The sequence below is a fragment of the Phaseolus vulgaris genome, chromosome 4 (genome assembly GCF_000499845.2).
Source record: "Phaseolus vulgaris cultivar G19833 chromosome 4, P. vulgaris v2.0, whole genome shotgun sequence".
Lineage (NCBI taxonomy): Eukaryota > Viridiplantae > Streptophyta > Magnoliopsida > Fabales > Fabaceae > Phaseolus > Phaseolus vulgaris.
Genome location: NC_023756.2, coordinates 30,263,377 through 30,283,261, shown reverse-complemented (window position 1 = coordinate 30,283,261; position 19,885 = coordinate 30,263,377). Strand labels below are relative to the sequence as shown.

The 19,885-nt window shown below is 32.8% G+C and overlaps 1 protein-coding gene across 1 annotated transcript; it reads left to right on the top strand.

Annotated features, from left to right (window-relative positions):
• The first annotated feature begins 7,744 nt into the window (after positions 1-7,744).
• On the top strand, positions 7,745-19,579 carry LOC137837521 (RNA-binding protein 1-like). The gene is made up of 6 exons (XM_068646537.1): positions 7,745-8,020; positions 9,894-10,033; positions 10,159-10,453; positions 10,569-10,630; positions 10,736-10,817; positions 19,219-19,579. Exons 1-6 carry the CDS (start codon positions 7,942-7,944, stop codon positions 19,320-19,322), a joined length of 762 nt encoding a protein of 253 aa, XP_068502638.1. The 5' UTR covers positions 7,745-7,941; the 3' UTR covers positions 19,323-19,579.
• Positions 19,580-19,885: the final 306 nt, after the last annotated feature.

Here is a 19,885-nt window from a genome sequence, read left to right as displayed (position 1 = left end):
TGGTTAAATTTTCTTTGAATCCGTATGTAAGCCTTCCCGCTCCATGGCGCCAAAAGTTACATACAGATTATATCCGTATGTAATGTTGATTTTACATACGGATTTTGATCCGTATGTAATTCGCGTTTTTCTTGTAGTGTATTACACCGGTTACTAGAGTCAATAAGTTAATACGTGCATTGGGTGTATATTACATCGATTACTAGTCTCAACTGGTGTAATATGTGTTAGAATATATGGCCTTAAACAAGAGGGGGGTGAATTGTTTATAAGAGATTTTCGCAAACTTTGATGGTATAATGAAATTCAATGTCGAATTTCAGAGAAAAGAATCAAGGAAACAAATACCCAAAATTGTTTTAAGATGATATCAGAAAAACAATCGGTTGTTTTGTCGAAACAATCGGTTGTTTTTATCAACAGTTAATAAAAACAACTTAAAACAGATATATGTGAGATCAGGGAAAGAGAGAATCACACAAACATATTTATACTGGTTCACTTTTACATCAAGAGCTACATCTAGTCCCCAGAAATCACTGGGTAATCCACTATGCAATCAAAACCATATTACAAACATCACACACCAAAGTAATGACCTTGAACCCCTCAAGAAACACACTACCTTTGGCAAACCACCCCAAGAATGTTGATCTTGAACACCTCAAGAACACACAACACTCATTGGCAACACAACTACATAAATAAAGTAATCAAGGAAGGGAATAGAATACACCTTGGTATTTCAAAGCTTAAAGTTTAGAATTACAACCCAATCCTATTCTACAAACTTAAGAATGATCCAAAGCTCTTTCAAATCTTGGAAAAATTGTTTTGATAAACTCTTTCTCTTACTTCAAGATTAGGAGCGTAAAACCACATTTATATAGGCCCACCAAGTGGTCAAAAACATTTAATAAAGGAGCCAAGTTAGTTAAGATCATTTAAAACATATTAAAATCGCTTAACAAAATTATGTTAAGGTTTTCAGGAAAACAATCGATTGTTTTGTCGAAACAATCGGTTGAATTGGCTTAACAACAAAGTCAAGCTTTTCAAAACCTTTTTCAAAAACTGCTAAGGTAAAACAACTTGTTGTTTCGAAATTTCGACCTGTTAAAACTACTAAGTAAAACAACCTGTTGTTTCAAACAACATGTTGAAATTTCAACAACATTTTAGAAAACTCATATTTTCAAAAGGTTAAAGATTCAAATGAACTTGGATCATCTTAAGGAGTGAATTAACAAGTTTTAAACAACTAGACAACACACACACCAAACAACAAGGTCTTCAAGCTTTCCTCTTGAATTTGGAGACATCAAAACATCTTGTTCAACAGTATGTGCCTCTGGAGCAAACATTTTGAAAGTGTTGAGCTCCCATATTACACCGATTGTGACCTTAATCGGTGTAATATGTGCCTTTGGACCACATTTTTTGAATGAATTGAGCCCCTATATTACACCAGTTAAGGTCACAATCGGTGTAATATATTCCATATTACATCGGTTATTGTCTTTTAACCGGTGTAAAATGTGACAGTTTTTTTATAAATTTAATAAAATGTCATTTTTCCCAAATTTATAAACCTGTAAATTTAATAAAACCAGAATACCAGTCAGATTGATTTGTATATATAGAGAAATATAAAGACACATGCAATTGAAACCAATCAAAATTGTATAATTACATCTAATGAAAATGTACACATGCTAGAAAGTTACAAATCATTGCATGTTTTCATTCCTAATTTGTAGAAAGTACTTGGTCCATTCTTGATGGATTTGTTTAAGACTTTGTATGCTTAGTGGCTCGGTATCTTCAAAAAGTTGAGAAATATAAGTTAGTTGAATAATGTTCGTACTAACAAATATGCATATACAATGAGAAGTTAGAGCGTTTAAAATCACATAATACCTGCTCCCAAGAGTATATAATCCTCACACGTGTTATGGTCCACATTCAATGCATTACATAATAACCACATTCAAAGTTTCCTTGTTGCTTATTACACTATTATGAAATATAAGTAACAATTAATTTAATTGAACTAATAAAAGTAAAACTTAATAATTTTAATGAAGAAGTGAATATATACCTTAGGATAAATCCAATGTAGATTTTGTGATAATGAAATGAATCTACCCCCTAAGACATTACACACATTAATTTCACTAAAAAGATAAAAATCATTAATAATTCACAATAAATTATATAATTTACAATAACATACCTTTGTACTACAATCTTCCTATCTTGACTTGACTTCCTATGCAATGAACTAAACCAGACAACAATGTTGTCTATGGGCAAAACATCAATTGCCAGTGAGACCTAGTATAAAGCATTTCATTAGTCATTTTTATAATTATGTAAACTCTAAATGTGATATGATTCCAATAACAAGATAAAGATGTTTCATAGACATGTTATGAATTCAACTTGAGTTGGAATATGATTAGGTACTTTTCTAGAATTGGATCAATGTTCTTTCATTCAAGAACTCACCAAATCATAAGCAACCAAGCCAAAACTCATATGGAAACCTATTTCTTGTCAAATGAACCGATTAAAATGAACAAGAAAGCAAATGAACCGATTAAAACTACCTAGAAAGCAAATGAACTGAACAAAAACATGAAAAGAAGCGAATGAACCGAATAGAACATGATAGGAATCAATTGCACCGAACAAAAGTAAGAGAAAATGCAAATGAACCGATTACAAAGACTAGAAAAGCCTAAGACATGTTTTTAAGTTTATTTGGGAATGGAAATGGATGAATAAGATGGAAAGGAGAAGAGAACTTATGTGGTTGGAGTCCTTGGAGAGGAACACACCACTTGAAGGATGCAAAGCTTCAAGATGAGTGTAGATGCCGCCACTTGAGGTTCTAATAGTGCTCTTAAGATAAGACTAGAATAAGAAAAGACACAAGTCTCTCAATCACTCACCAATTTGGGAGAATTTATGTACTCAAAATATCAAATTTGTATTAGAAAGACTCAAGCCCTCCTCATATAGGAGAAGGACCGATCATGAAAGTACAAGAGGCTTACAAAAGAAGCTAACTAAAGTTCCCTTGTAACACAAGAGGTATCTTTAGGTTTCCCTCTTAGCACCTTCCTAAACACTATATTAAGCATTTTTAAATTTTATACAAAAGATACTACAAAAAGAGAAAACATTTGACCACTACTTCCTAATTCTTTAAATTTGCTCCTTGTAATCCTTTGAGGTAAAAAGGATGATGAGCTAATAATCCCCTGAGCATCTTCATCTTCGACTTCTTTCTCTTCTTGATCTTGATCTCCATCAAAATGTAACAAGTTTTACTTAACCATTTATAAAATGAGCAAAAGAAATCCTTTTTCTGGATGTCTGAATCCATCTTTGAATGTAAGTTTGACAATCATATTTTTTATTCCCAGAATTTTGTATGGATTGGGGCTCTAAGAAACCATAAATATCAACATTTTCCATGTTGAAAATTATCTGATTTATATACCTACATTGTTAATATAAATATCAGTAATATGATTCGTGAAACATTATTCGATTAAGTGACATGTAATTTGTTAAGGTAATTATTAAGAATACTTATATGATCCATTATTGAATAATTGTGATGTTCAACAATTGATTACCCTGGATGATTTCAAAGACATCTTGCATGGTTGTCAACCCCAAATAATGTGTGAAATCTTAACCAAATCTTTGAAAATAAAAAGCTAACCTTAGAGTGTGAACGGAGGAGTTGTGGCGATGGCAATGAGTGTAGTGTGGCGAAGAAAATGGAGGCAATGTGGAGGCGCATTAGCGATAAGATTGGTGGCAACAAAGAGAAAGAGCCGTGGCACCGAAGAGGAAGAGTGACAAAATCGTAGAGAAAGAGCAATGACCGCCAAAAGCAAGAAAATATAGCGAAGGAGTAAAAGTCGTTGGGGGCAACAAAGAGGAGGAATAAAACTGTTGGGGGCAATGGTGGAGGAAGAAAAATGTGGTGGCAGTAAGAAAAATGCGTAGGTGAAAGCGGCACTGGAAGAGTCTGTAGTGTTTGCAAAAGGAGGCAAAGACAAAAAGTAGGGTGAATGGAGCAGTGCGGGCGTGAGCTAGAAAATAGGGTAAAAAGTATATTACATCGGATCTTCATAATAACTGATGTAATATATAATTTTTTTAAAATCAAAAAGATATATAACACTGGTTGTATGACACAACCGATGTTATATATATCTTATTTAAAAGTAATAAAACTTTTTTTTATCCTGAGCATGGTATATTACACTGGTTGGACTATCCAACCGGTGTAATACATGTTGCCTTAGAGTTAAATATTTGATTTTTTTATTTATTTTGGATAAACTCTATTACACCGGTTGGAAAGTCCAACTGGTGTAATATACCTTGCTCATACTTATTTTTTTTTAACTTTCTTTTTTGTTTTTGAGCGTGGTATATTACACCAGTTGGGTGATATATGTTGCCTCAAAGTTAAATATTTGATTTTTTTTTTGTTTAGAGCAACATATATTACACCAGTTGGAAAGTCCAACTGGTGTAATATACCATGCTCATACTTAATTTTTTTTAACTTTCTTTTTTTGTTTCTGAGCATGGTATATTACATTGGTTGGGTTACCCAACCGGTGTAATATGTGTCAAAATATTTTCAAAAATGTCACCGCATTTTTGTTTAGGGTTTACAAAAATTGTGAACTGATAGAGGAGAATTGGAGAAAGTGATATAATGGTGTAATAAAGAGAGGCTTGGCCAACTCTTGAGGTGTTTAGGACTAGCTTCTTTTAGAAGGAATAACCTAGAGGGAGCTACGAACAAGTAGAAAGTTGTGCACAAAATTTGATCAATATTAGTAGGATTGGATCAATATTAATTAAGAATCAAGCAACCATGGTGCACCTAGGATAAAAAGTTTTGAGAAAAAAAAACTAAGTATGCATCAAAATCTTCATAACTAAGAAAATTCTTAAACTTCGCATTAGTTAAAATTATCAGTTGATAAGTAAAACAATTTGTAAAAGATATCTGAAAACTAATTTTAGTTTTGGAATGTTTTTTTGTTTTACTTTTTTTCTTCGTATGTTATGTACTTGTTAGAAAAATCTTATCCTAATATGAGCATAAGTGAAACTCCATACATATGATATAATCTCACTTTTAAATTGCTACTAGAAAGAAGAGCAAATAGGTCGACAAAAAAACTATACAATTACAATCTATTAAATCTATTTTCTTTATTATTCTCCATGTAACACAAATTTGAGCTAAAAATGAAGCTAACAACTCTTACTTGCCTTTTAGAAGCAAAGAACTGTCTACTTATAATTATTAAATCTAATAAAACAAATAACTTTCAATGTATCAGGAAATAGAAAACAATTTTGAAATTATAACCCAACATAAGAAAAAAACTGAAGCCTCCCAACATAATACTGTAATCCAATCTAATACAAAAGAAATCAGGTATTGTAAGGCTTATCAAATGGAAAATAAAAAACACAAAACTGAAAAAAGGATAAACAAAAAGTCATATTTTCTAGAATGAAAGTGAGATTGATTTACTTGTTGAGGAAGGTGAATGGACCTTGTAGCTAGATGTTGTAAGGTACCAACATCTACCTGATATTAAAAGTTTTCTAGATGAGTTGAATGAGTTAAAAATGCTACAAATTTTTTACATAAGTAATTGCTCTAAACTTATTTTTTTTTATATGGTGTCATATCTGAGAATTTTCTTCATCGTATATGAGAAATACCTTGATTCAATGGGAGGAAGAAGAACAACACACTAAAGTGAATAACTCTTCTTTTTTATTTGAAACATTTGAATCAATTGACATTATTTAATTCACAGTAACAATGAAACAACTTAGAAACACTTGCCAATTTATATTGCCAATGTAAAGCTAGCATTTTATGCTACTTTCTTTTGCCCTCCTTTTAATTATGTTGCAAAGAAAAAATGATCAATTATCATGTTAACAAAATGATCAAACTTTCTTTTGATTACTTGAAGTTCCAAGTTCCAAGTTGAAAGTATACATTTTTACTATTTCAGTCAAACTTTATGTTTATATTTAAAACCTACCATTTTCAATTAATTGAAGATTTTTAATTTATACAATTCATTAATTTAATCAATCAAGGCCTTGAACTCAGAAAAAATTGACAAAAATTTGTAATATTTACTTAATGAAAAATGAAATTCTTACTAAGAAAAAAATATTTAATTCTAAAAATAGCAGTAAATCTAAAACACCGTGCAATGATTGGTGATAAAACCTTTCTTATAAATAGTTAATCAAAATTCAATATCTATAAATCAAAAATATCTATAAATCGAATATTTGAAAAGTAAAATATGAAAGTGGTTGAATAATTTTTTTATACAGTATTCGACAAAAACTTGGAAGATTCAACTACAAGAAGAGATAATATTACATTATTTTGTTCTTTTTCTACTTTTTTTTTTATAATTTTGAATTTAACTAGATGAATTTTGATTTGAATAATTGCATTTACTTTTTATTTTATTTTAGTTTAGAAAAGAGCCTCACTTCAACTAACATGTATGAAAGCTATAATGATAAACCAATTTCAAATCTAATTATTGTATTGAAATTTATTATTTTATATATATATTTTTTTATTGTTTATTGATTTTTTAAAAATTTAAAATCTAGAAATTATTAGTTCAAATAAAAGGAACCCATAATTAATAGTTATTTAAATAAATTTAAATATTTATTTTCACAAAAAAAATACATTATGCCCATTTAAGTAAAATTTTAATTAATCACATCTAACCGTATGGTTAATTTTAATTACTTTTTATACAGGATTAAAGTAGTGTTCATAATTAATCTTATGACATCTTTTAGGTGAGTAATAAATATATGAATATTCTTTGCACTCTAAATTATACTCCTTTTAATCCACATTATAAGACACCTTCTAAAAGTTTTACATGATTCTTTTTATAAGACACCTTCTAAAATTTTTACATGATTCTTTTAAAAGACCTTTTATATTTCAAATGATACATTTATTTATTTTTTACTTATTTGTGTTCAGTAAATATTTTTTTTCTACTTTGGTATTTTTTTTCAAATAATGAAAAATATAAACTAATTCACATGTTTTTCAGTAAACTAACACTATACTTTTCAACTCTCAAAAGGTGGTATATTTTCTCTTTAAACTTCCATTTTTTAAATATTTATTCACATAACAAGTCACTTTCTCAATAAACCTTCTCATTTACATATTATTATAAAAAATAATATTTTTAATTCACACATAACATATTTATAACTAAAGATAAAATAGGTAATTAAAAAAGTCTACACTAATTAACAATTTTTATATCATATAATCTATTATGACTTATAATATCATGAGAGAAGAACACATATTAATAAATATATATATATATATATATATATATATATATATCAACCATTCGTCACACACAATAATGTGCATTTATATTTTTTTAAATTTTATTATTTTATAAATAAATAATTAAAAATAAAAAATAATATAATTTTATAGAAATAGTATTAAAAAAATGATGTAGTTGTTATTTAAGAAAAAAACTATTTATTATTTTGAAATAAAAAAATATTTAACTACTATTCATTAGTAAATAATTTAGTTTTTATTTATTAAAAACAATATTAAGTAATTAATAAACCCTGCATCATCTCAAATTAAAACAAAACACAGGCACATAATTAGCGAACCATTAATTTTGCCCAAGTGTTGCAGTGAAGTTCCTCAGTCCTTAGTCCCATCACAGATCAAACTGAGTCAGTTTTCGACACCAACAGCAGCAACACGCAAACTACACCTAGGGTTAGGGTTTCCACCATTCCCCAAATACCTAACTTAAAAAAATTAGGATTTCTTCGGCCATGACGGACGGTTATTGGAATCGGCAACAGGCGCTTCTCCCTCATTCCGGCATGCTTAAGCGACCGCGTTCTGACTACGGTTTTTCTCTCATCCCTCGATTTTCTTTGTGCTACAGCCTTGTTTTTTTTTTGTGCAATTTGCCCCCTTTCTCTTTAATTGTTGTGAAAGTTTGCGCAATTTTCTGTTTTATTTGTAATTTATTTGTTGTTGGTTGTCGCAATTTGCTTGCGCGTTAAACGTTGCCAATTTGCTTGCACTGTCAATTTTACTTGCGTTTTCTCGCTTATATGGACTGCGTTTTGAGTGGTTTTGTTGTTGTTTAATGATGCTTGATTTGTGGGGCGTTTGTTAACTTGGTGTGTGTTGGGATCATTGTGTTATTGTTGGAAGACAATCGATCAGTTCTTGTCGAGCAGAATTTGTTAAGTTTTTGTCAATGTAGAAAAACAAACGCCTTTTTGACTTTAGGCATTGCATAGGGTTATTTGGTGTGAAAATTCAATTTAGGTTTGGGATACTACTTATTTGGATTTCCTTTTGTTTTTAGATAATGGGGAGTCCTAATAAATAAGTTGACCCTCTCTTATTCTTGTGTCTATTTCCTTTGCTACACATTATATTTGGATTGAGGAGTTTTGGGGGAGGGGTGTGTAATATTTTGTTCATAATACACTGAAAAATAAAATTGTGTCTGCTTGTAGAAGTGAATCAGGAATGATTGGAAGGTTGCATGATACCCTCTCATTTGAGGAAAACTCAATTGTCAAATAAAAGGAATGATACATATTAAATAAATAGTTAGTAATTACAAATTTAGTTGCAAGTTAGTTACGTTGCATATTGGATTGTATATATAATATAAGCCACCTGGAGTCCATTTTAATTGTTCCTTTGCATTGCTGCATTGAGCTTTGAGAGAGCTCTATCTCACACCCATGCATACACATACACATTTTCTCGCATTTCCCTACACATTTATGGCTATAAACTTTGCTTATTTTGTCTTCAATCTTCCATTTTAGGTTATTTTCTGATCAAAATTTAGAAATTCCACAGATTTCAGTCCATTTCAAAAAAGAGAAAATCCAACCTCACAAGGCAATGTTTGCATTTCCATTTGTTACTGGTGCTTCTTTATTATCTAGATCTTGCGAATTCAACTTTGAAACCTCACATTCCTGTCCTCTCTCTTGAATTTGCCATTGCAGCCTTGGCTTGGTTTATTCACTTTTCCCCTTTTTGGCACCTTGGCTTTGTGGGTTTTTTCTTGTTGACCATTGTGGTAAGGTAACAGGGGAGCCTCATGTAGTTTACCTAGAAAGAACGTGTTCTCTTTCTTTGGATGGGAAGAAGTGTATTTTTCTGTTTCCATCTTCTAATAAGAGATATTTGGGGAAATGTGGTTCCCTTTTATTGACCTGGTTGCATTGTTGCTCTTTTTTCAAGTTGTTTTCTTCCAATATCGTTGAAATAAAATTTATAGGTTTACTAATTTTTCTTGCTGTTAGGTTGGATATGTGGATTCCTGGATTAGTTAAATTTTATTTTATGTACAATTAGGCTTATTAGGTCCAGAAAGTGTAGTTCATGGAAGCTTTTGTTGTGTGGTATATTTTCCCTCTTTGTACAGTTCGTTTTAAAACATTTTCTGTGTATGACATTTTTGCTTTATTAGTTCTTTTTAATATATTGAATCTTGATATTCTGATGGTGTATGAGTTGACAGGTAATGACATCTTTCTCCTGTGTCAGCCAACCTTATTTTAGGTTTCATGAAGCTGCATAAAAAATGGATATTCTACAATTCTATTCATTCTATAGCAGTGTATGAATAGGAATCATATATGATGGAGATTTTTCAACATGCTGTTTACACCTTTAGTGCGCTTTTCTAGAGAAATGATTTGTATCAATTACATTTTTTTAATGTTATTTTATTTTTTCATTTCAGATATGCCCGCTTCTGGTCTGTCTTCAGGTAATGAGATGCATAATTATATTGCTCGTGATGATGACCGTACTGGTCACCGAATGATAAAGGATACAAAAACAATTGGAACTGCTTATGACCGCTACCTTCAGAGTGGGGGGGTAACACTTCATCTTGCTCTGTTTTCTTAAATATTTCAGTGTTGGTTTTTTGGGCACTTTCACTACTGTTTTTTGGGTCTTTCACTGTTTGCTTATGAGATCATGCATCCTGTTTGTTTATACAGCAAATTTCTTCATTTGCTTCTGGGGAAGCCAGTACGGTTGGTGGTCTTGGGTTGGCTAGGGGTGGCGGTGGTGGATTATCAGGCCATTCACTAGCTGATCCTGCTGCCATGGGGCGTCATGGGGGTGGTGGTCCAGATCTAGCACCAAATGGACGGGTTGTTAATTATGGTGGTCAGCTACCTGTAGATGCTGTTTCCAGGCCTGGACCTGAGACGGTACCTCTACCTCCAGATGCTTCTAGCACTTTGTATGTTGAAGGTCTCCCTTCTGATAGCACAAGAAGAGAAGTAGCTCGTATCCTTTTTTTATTCTGATGCAATGCTTAGGAATTTAATCTTCTTGCTTTTCATCTATTTCTGAGTTACATTGGTTTTAGTTCAGTTATTCACATTCCTTGACATCACCTTAGATATTTTCCGCCCTTTTGTTGGGTATAGAGAAGTGAGACTTGTGAGCAAAGAATCCAAACATGTAAGTGTACTATTTGCAACAGATGCTTGCTTGTCATCTTTTGGTTATTTAGTTGATTGGCCATAAGTTGCATCCTCTTTGTGCTGAAATGCTTGTTCATTGCAGCGTGGTGGAGACCCTTTAATCCTTTGTTTCGTGGACTTTGCAAATCCAGCTTGTGCAGCAACTGCTATGAGTGCCTTGCAAGGTATTTTGTACTGTTTGTTACCTGCTGATATAAAAGTAAATTATGTTTTGGTTTTGTAAATCACATAACTGCAACATTTTAGAATGAAATGAAGTGTTGATGACTGTTACGAATTAGAGAGCATTCAGGCAGCATATACTGTGCAAATAGAATCAAATGGGAACATTCTGCTCCATTCTTGTTTGTTCCACACCCTCTAGTGAAACCAAAATGCCACTCTGAAATTTACCACTCTTGGACCTTATTTGGTTCTGGTTTATATTTAAAATGCCTTCCTTTTTTTGGAACTGAATTTGATCCTCATTTCTTGTTATGCTTATTTCAAAACGCACCAAAGACATCCCATATACTATATTTGATCCTGTTCTACCATACCTGTCAAACACTGCCTTTGTGTGTTTGAATCTTTTGTACTAATGGCTATTGATGTGAGCATGTTTGTGTCCCAATGATAAAACTGTTAGAATATATGTAAAGCATCTCATAACATTTTTATTGCATGTTAGAATATTTTAGAGTTATTTGATTACCTCTTGGGATTAGTTTCTATATTTTATGATTTGCTTTTGTTAAACTATAGGAAGGAGAGACGCATTGAGCTAAAACCATGTGTTTTGTAGACAACAAAAATGTTTTATTTATATTTGAAAAAATGGAATCAATACAATAAATAGAGGAAATTTGATATCCTTTGATAATAAAGATATGATACAGAAATAAATAAAATGTTGCTAATAATACATATATAATCCAGATATTTTTTATCATAAGTTTGCTCCTTATTTCTATAATTATAACCCTCCCCCTCAAGTTGGAGCATTTAAGTCATATGCCCAACTTGTTCCAAGTATAAACCATTCCTGGTCTTCTTAGAGACTTGGGGATTATTTCAGCCAACTGTTCACTACAGTTGACAAATCTAGTGGTGATGTCTCTAGATTCCAGTTCTTCTCTTATGAAATGATAATTCACCTCAATATGTTTGGTCCTCATGAAAGACAAGATTAGAAGAAATGTGTAATGCTGCCTAGTTGTCACATAAGGTGCATTTGGGAACTTTTTTCAAATTTAAGCTCTTAATAGTTGTTTTAGCCATATGACCTCACAGGTAACTAATGTAATTGCCTTGTATTATGCTTTTGCACTTGATCTTGTCACAACATTTTGGTTCTTGCTTTTCCACAATATTAAATTACCTTCTATAAGTTAACAATACCCTGAAGTGGAGCATCTATATCTTGGTGATATTACCCAATCATCATCAAAACACCTAATAATTTTATTATTACCTTTGTCTTCATAAATGAGGCTTTTTTTCCAAGAGCATTCTTAATACGCTATAAGATCCGAATGACTACATCCCACTGGACTTGATAAGGAGAGTTAAAAAATTGACTTGTTGTGCTCACTGTAAAGGCAATGCCAAGATGAGTCACAATGAGGTAATTTTAACTTATCAACTATCTTTTGTATCACCCAGGATCAAAATATGGTTCTGTCCTTGGTCAAGTACAAGTTTGAGTCTTGGATTCATTGATGTGTCTACCAATTTAACATTTAAACATCACTGTTTTGTCTAGAATGTCCAAAGCATATTTTCTCTTATATATGACCAAACTATCCTTGAACCTCACAACTTTTATACCAAGGACTTTTGTCCAGAAGTTTTGAGCATGTTATTATTTTAGTTGGACAATACCCTCCATATGATTTTCTATGATAACAATGTCATCCAGATATACAATGAGATAGATATGTTCTCAGGGAAAATGACAATAAATCAAAGACATAGATACATTCTCAAGGAAAATGACAATGAATTAGATACCTCCTTAGATGATTCCCCCTAAGCGACAAATGTAGGAGGTTGCCCCATGTAAACTTTCTCATCAAGATCACCATGCAAAAATGCATTTTTGATGTCAAGCTGAAACAAGAGTCTAGTGGTGAATAGCTATAATGGAAAATAAAAGTTGAATAGATGTCATTTTGTCAACAAAAGAGATGGTGCTAGCATAATCTTCGCCATAGAGTTTATGGCGACCAATTTTACGATCATGTCCTGTTTACGAGTGTACAACCATTGACACCTAACAATTGATTTGTTAGTTGGAGGAATCAACTCCTAAACTATTTTAAAGGGCACATATCTCATCAATCATTGCCAGTGTTATTGATATCGGATAACGGATCATATCGGAGACCCTGTAAATCCTTTATAAAGTTATAACGGAAAATATAATGAGTTATGGCGGAAGGTGTTGTGGCAAAGATAAAAAAATGTATTGTGGATTGCAATAAGTATAATGTTTTAAATGGGCCAAAAATAGGCCCAACAAAACCTAGTTTTAACTAGGTTTTGAACTCTTAATTAGGTTTAACCGCTCATGCAGCCACAACACATTCAAATTTTATTTGAATAATTAGGGTTTTAGGGTTTTATTAGTTAAATGTTGGCCCAAACTTATTAGATTTTTTCAAAATTAGGTTTAGGGTCTTCATCTTCTTCATGCGCCGCACGATCCCTTCATTTTCTGCCACCGTTACAGCGTGGGTTGCCATTGTTACAGTGTGCGCCGCCACCGCTGCCACCGTACTAGCTCTCCTTGCGCCGCTGCCATAGTCTTTTTCTCTGCCTTTTTCGATATTTTCGTTTTCCGTTAGCATCCCGAGATGCGAAAAGTGGCCACCTTGGGAAAACCGCATCGATACCGTCTTGTTGTGGCGGTGGTAAGAAAATCCGCCACCGCCTTCCACCATGGCGCGCCATAACTGAAAAGAGATAACACTGATCATTGCTTGTTGCTAATCTTGATCGTGGGGCTTAGGAATAGGAGTAAAAGATATCAAGGACAAACAAGTATAATGTATGATGGAAAGTTGACAATAACTAAGGTTAGTATAGTGAGAAGAATTACAAGTAGAACATGTATCTTTTTGAATAATAATAGGCTAGTCATTTTTAGATTAGACTAGGTCCAATATGAAAGACAATGATTGGGAAGGATCATGCACAACCTCCACTATATCATTATCAATTAAAGATGGGTCCCATATTGGAATTCAATAGGTGGTCAACGATGTTCATATACTTGAAGAGGTGTTGTTAAAGCATCTTGAGTTAGAGTGATCTAGTGGTGGTGAAGGAATATTGACATTGGTGGGAAAGTGACTACATACGTTGTCATTAGAAGGAACAAGTGTATAGTATGACGTTTGTAGACAATATCAATTGAGGTAACGAGAGAAACATTGATGCCCTCTTTCTGAACAATGATATCCCATGAAGAGATTTGAACAATTGAGACAGCTTATCTTTACTAGGTATAAGACACGTGGACAAAGAATATGTGGAGGATGATTAGATAGAGGGGAATGGAGAAAAAGGTAGAGTGGGATACCCAAACATTAAGAACAAATGATGACATTTGATTAATGAGATAACATGTAGTTTCAATATGATTATTTTTGTGTTTGACTCTCCATTTTGTTGAGGGGTATGAGGACACATAGTTTGATGAAGAATATCATTTAATGCAGAAAATTGGTGAGACAAATAGTTGAGTATTGTTACTACGAAAAGCACGTATAGATATACCAAAATTTTGTTTTTGATTTCATTTATCAAAGGCAAATTAGTAGTAGTAAAAATGCTAATAAGAGAACAATTACTTGCTATATGATCAATTGCACCAAAGTCAATGACCCAAAGTCAATGACCCAAGGGCCAAGAGAAGATTGAGAGAGACAAGCATGAGTTACCAGTGTGTGCTGCCAAAGCAAAGTTGCTAGTAGATTGGTGTCTCACCATTTGATAAAGTCTTCATGTGTTGTCGGAGTCCTACGAGGTTCATCAACTAGTGGTATTGGAGCAACACATGACTCAATAGTAGAGGCTTGACAATATTGGGGGAATGAGGGGGGTTCTCTTGTAGCCTCCAATACTTATGAATGGTATGTTCAATGTCATGACAATGCTTACACTTTGGGACAAGTTTTAGAACTACCCATGTTAAGGTGTCTAAAGTTATTACCTTGTGATGCAAACACAATATTTTCTCATTCAAAGCATGTGTCTCTGTGCTTATTTTTTGAGGGATATAGAGGAGTGTAGATGATGAAGTCATTATAGTAGGGTTTACCAGGGAGTCCAAAATCCGATCATGGGTAGCAAGTTTTTGTGGCTAGCCATATTAGCCGAAGGACATAAGAAATGTACTGCAATTCTCAAGTTCCTTCTTTACATCCGTAGATGGTTAAAGGAGCTCACTAAAATTATGTATGACAACATGAAGCCGCCCAAATAAGCAAACATACGACCCTTAAATTTTCGTGGAGCAAGAAGTGTCAAGAATATTGGCACCCACAATACAAACTTTATGTGTCTTTGGTATAAAGGGAACATGCCTCACCACAAGTCGGGATGGAAACTATGTTTTGGTGAGGTGTGAATAGTAGATTTAATAACACTGTATAATTGAATGTTAATTTTTATCCATTGGTCATGTTGTTCTGTTGGAACATATTCAACATTTGTGGTAAAATGGGATTTGTAGCCCAACCCACTTAACCTTTACCCAATTTTGGAAGCCCATGTTGAATACTTCGACTTGTCCTTTTTCTCAATACTAACAATATGGTAAAAAAAGAGAGAATCTATTCTAGATATTGATGTGGTTTTAGAAGAGTTTTTTTTTTCTTTTAAATATTAAAGAAATTATAGTAAAATAATCCAAGGAGAGAGAAAATTATTTTGAACCATCCCTCTCATGGAGTCGCCACCATATAGGTAGGAGCGCATGGAGGAGGCAACTTTGGAACATGCTGATCGGTCGTTACGCATTACTACACGCACTGGTCGGAGTTGAGGCTAGAATGGGAGAGAAGATGTGCATGAGGGTGTGTGGACAATTGGATAGATTGGTGTCGTGTGATCCCAACCTTGTGCTTGTTAAAGAAAACGTCTAAAAACCTCCTAGAACAATACACGCCAATCTGAAACGAAGGATGGCACAAAAGCAGATCCTTTGGTGATAGTGAGTCTATTAGACCAACACAGTTCTGAAAAAGACTCTAGATACCATGCTAAACTATAGGAAAAAGAGACATTAAGCTGAGATCGTGTTTCTGAGGCACCATAAATGCTTTATATACAATATTGAAAAAATGAAATTGATACAATAAAGGAGATTTGGTATCCCCTAATAATAAAGATATGAATAAATAAAAGAAATTCTTAATAATACATATATACTAGTTGAAATACATGCGCTTAAGCGGCCGTGAGTCCACTTTTTTATGATGATAAAATAGAGAAAAGTTCATTTAAAAATTAAACATTATAATAATTATTCAAATAAAAAAATATTAGTAAATTTTATATTGATTAATAAAAAAATCAATACAAGAAAAACATAAGCAGTTAACAAATGTATATACTAAAGAAGCAATTATTAAAAGAATCCTTATTATTAATGGTTTGGTAACTTTCTTACAAATAATAATAAAATAAATAAAATAGGTTATATTCAAAAGGGTAAAACGTGTAACATAATATGTACACTAAAAAAGCAGTTACAAATAGAATCCTCATTATTAATAGTTATAGAAAACCTGGATATTGTTGATTATATAATATTTGTTCCTTGTTTATGTAATTTAACAACTTCTATATTTAATTAAGATATAAAATTAGTATTAATATAAACTGTTGGTAGTGACACAATTCTGGAGCTCATTGTTGTTTTTGTTTTGCATTACTTAAAGTGGAAGGACATACTAGTCTTGATTTCTATATGGCTTACGATTGTAGGATTATGAACACTCGTTTTGAGAAGTAGGAGGAAAATGTAATCACTTATAAGAGTGGAGGGTTAAGGTCGTCGATTGATTTCTTTATGTTTAGATGTGTTGATAAAAGAGTTGTTTGGATCACAAGGTTATTTCTTTAGTCTTACTAACACATGCTTTTGATTATTGATGTTAATTCAAACAAGGTAATATTTCCTTATTTAGGATAAGAAGTCTATAAGAAGATTGAGTAGCCTTGAGTGAACCAAATGTGATTAGGTTGAGGGATAACGAATAGTGGTAAAAAGTGTTTGAGACAAAGAAACAAAATTGAATGCTTTTACATGGATGCAATAATGCCAAAATTAAGCAAGGTATCATCATGCTAGAAATGAGACAAGAAAAGTTAAGTGAATCTAATCTAAAGCTTTTGAAGAGTTTTTCATATATCTTGAGACTAAGAATGAAGAACGCAAGGTATATAACTAAGCTGCCAAAAGTAGGAAAGGTAAAATGAGAGTTTTGAAACAAGTAAGATGTATTAATGAAGAATAAAAAGGTTTTGGTCATAAATCAAAATATCAGAGAGTTGAATTAAATTTCTAAGCTTTTAATGACGGGCAATGATTGTCTTGTAAAATGGAAGGACTGAAATTCCCATGGCAAACAAAATTCGGTTTACTATAATATAATTCTAATAGGATAGGTAAAAAAAGGCTTAAAGGGTGGATAATGGGAAAATTGTTTGCCTGAATGATATCCCTATCGAAGTTTGAAAGTGTATAGGAGAGCATGGTATTGTTTGGTTCAGTTAGTTATTTATTGAGTCTTTGAGAAATACAACAATGGCAGGTGAAGGTATATTAAAAACAAAAGGGATATGTTTGGAATTGTGTTGATTATATTGAGGTACGAACCACTCTGAAGTTGTGAGAAAGTGATTGTGCAAGAATTAAAGGATGTGAGGATTGAAGACAATTTGTTTTGATGCCAGGAAGGTCTACAATAAAATCATTTATCTTTTACTTAGGTTGACGGAATGATATTGAACAATATTTGCATGATTTTTATTGACTTGGAAAAAACCTATGATAGAGTGTCATGAGAATTGTTATGGATGATTTTGAAAAGGAAAGGTCTCACATGATTTACACTTGCTGTATAGGACATGTATGGTACAACGACTACTAGAGTAAGAACTATAAGAGATGAGACCAAGGTATTTTCTAGTATAAAATAGAGAACGCATAGACATTAGGTTGAGTCAAATACCTTTTCTCATAGAAATAGGCCATTCAAGTTCAGTAGGCAGACCCAAATTCTTTTATGAAGAAGGTACTTGTGAAGAGTCAACATGTCATGCTCTACATCATCATGAGTTGTCACAGGAGCTTGTACATTACTGTCATGAGCTTGATATGTTTGAAGGGTTGCTAATGGGTCTCTCCTTTGGTAACATCTAGGGGAACCACAAGGTCATCTGGAGAAACAGATGGAAATGGAACAAAAGTAAGGGTTTTTTATGACAGGAGACTCCATTTTGTCAGAAGAATTAGAATTATCAAAATAGAAGACTAAAAAATAAGACAAATCAATATAAAATATTTTTGAAGGTTGGAGAGAAACTACAATAAACTTTATGGTGACTGTTAACATAGAAGACACATTTAATGTACTGTGTTGAGAGTTTGTCAATACCTGAAGTTAAATTGTGAACAAAGCACGTCGAATCAACTTCATTAGGAGGGATTGCATGAAGATATGTATGAGGTAAAAACGTAAGAATGAGGAACCTGGTTATTTAGGAGAAAAGATGTCATGTGCGATTAATGAGATAGCACAATGTGAAGACAGTATCTCCCATGAAGGAGAAGAGTCTACGTAATCTTACTAAGATGCTTTTGTGTTTAGCAACCTCATTTTGTGAGGGGTGCGGGCACAGAATGTTCCTTGAAAATGTAATAGATTCTTCAGTATGTGCAATCAAAGCAGTAGTGGCGGCTATCAAACCACTGGACAAAATCCTAGTAGGGGGCAAGAATAACCCAGGTATGATCTGCAGGCTGCGGGGTTTCTGTTGGAGATGTGTGATGTGAGACACATTGGCTGGGTAAGGGGACGGGTTTGGGTTTGGCTCGTAGCAATGATTAGGATAGAGATCACAGAAAATTGGATAAGTTAGTTTGGACATGTACAGAGGCAGACAGAAGTAGCCGGTGATGATAGCAGATTGTATGGTTTGTTGTCGTGAAAACCAAGTATACTTGATGAAGTTGTTACAAATAAATATTTTAAAAATTTGGTCTTAGAGACTTGTATAGCATTGTGTGATCAATGTAGCATATGTCAACTAGTGTGTACAAGGCTTTTGTTCATCTTGTAGTTATTAAAGGAAATTTAAGTTCTGTAAAAATATTAAGTAAATGACTTGAACCAAAAATGAATAAGGATGATAAACTAGAATACAGTGAGTGGCATGTGTATGAATGATTACTGTGGTCAGCTGTGGTCCCATGGTTGGGAAATGTAACAGTTTCTTATATTTAACGAGTTCAGATATTTTGGTACAGAAAACTGCTTGGTGTTTACTGACATTGTGGTTGATGTACAGGTTATAAAGTTGATGAACTCAATCCTGAGTCCAGTCACTTGCGGCTTCAGTTTTCTCGGTATCCTGGTCCAAGAAGTGGACCTGCATCTCGGGGTAAAAGATAAGCTGGTTCTCATAGACCACCTAAGTTTTATACCATCATATTGGGGACGATACTCCAAATGCAATTTTATTTGTTCCCTCCGGCTACAACCTTATTAGGGCATTTGAAATGCATAAAAATATTTACAGGCTGAGATCAAAGTACAATTTCAATTAGCAAAAATCTAACAAATGTGGATTTTTAGTACATGTATTCAATTACTCTGCTGTATCATTATTTGTTAATTTTAGTATATTAACTGATTTATTGTAGCGTTTACTTTCTGTTTGCCCAAATTATTATTTGATAACTGTCTTTGGTTATCAAGTATCCTGGTAATGTTCATATCGCACTTTGGTATGTGCAAATTGGGGGTTACTGTAATAGTGTAAAAGGCTATGATTCCAATAGTTTAAGTAGACAAGGGAAGGCTATTGAAAAAAAAGATGTTCCCTTCTATCGGTGGCCTTCAGGTAAATAATCACTAGTTCTGCAAGACAACATACTCGAAGTTCTGTATGTAGCATAGGAATGTATCAAAGAGATATTTGTTCCAAAAATTTAATTTTCCAAAAGTTTGGAAAA

Excerpts from the sequence above, each read along its gene's own strand:
- LOC137837521 (XM_068646537.1), top strand. The coding sequence starts at position 7,942 with ATGACGGACGGTTATTGGAATCGGCAACAGGCGCTTCTCCCTCATTCC. Across the intron at positions 10,454-10,568 it reads CACAAGAAGAGAAGTAGCTC|ATATTTTCCGCCCTTTTGTT; the intron begins GTATCCTTTTTT and ends ACATCACCTTAG. Across the intron at positions 10,631-10,735 it reads TGAGCAAAGAATCCAAACAT|CGTGGTGGAGACCCTTTAAT; the intron begins GTAAGTGTACTA and ends TGTTCATTGCAG.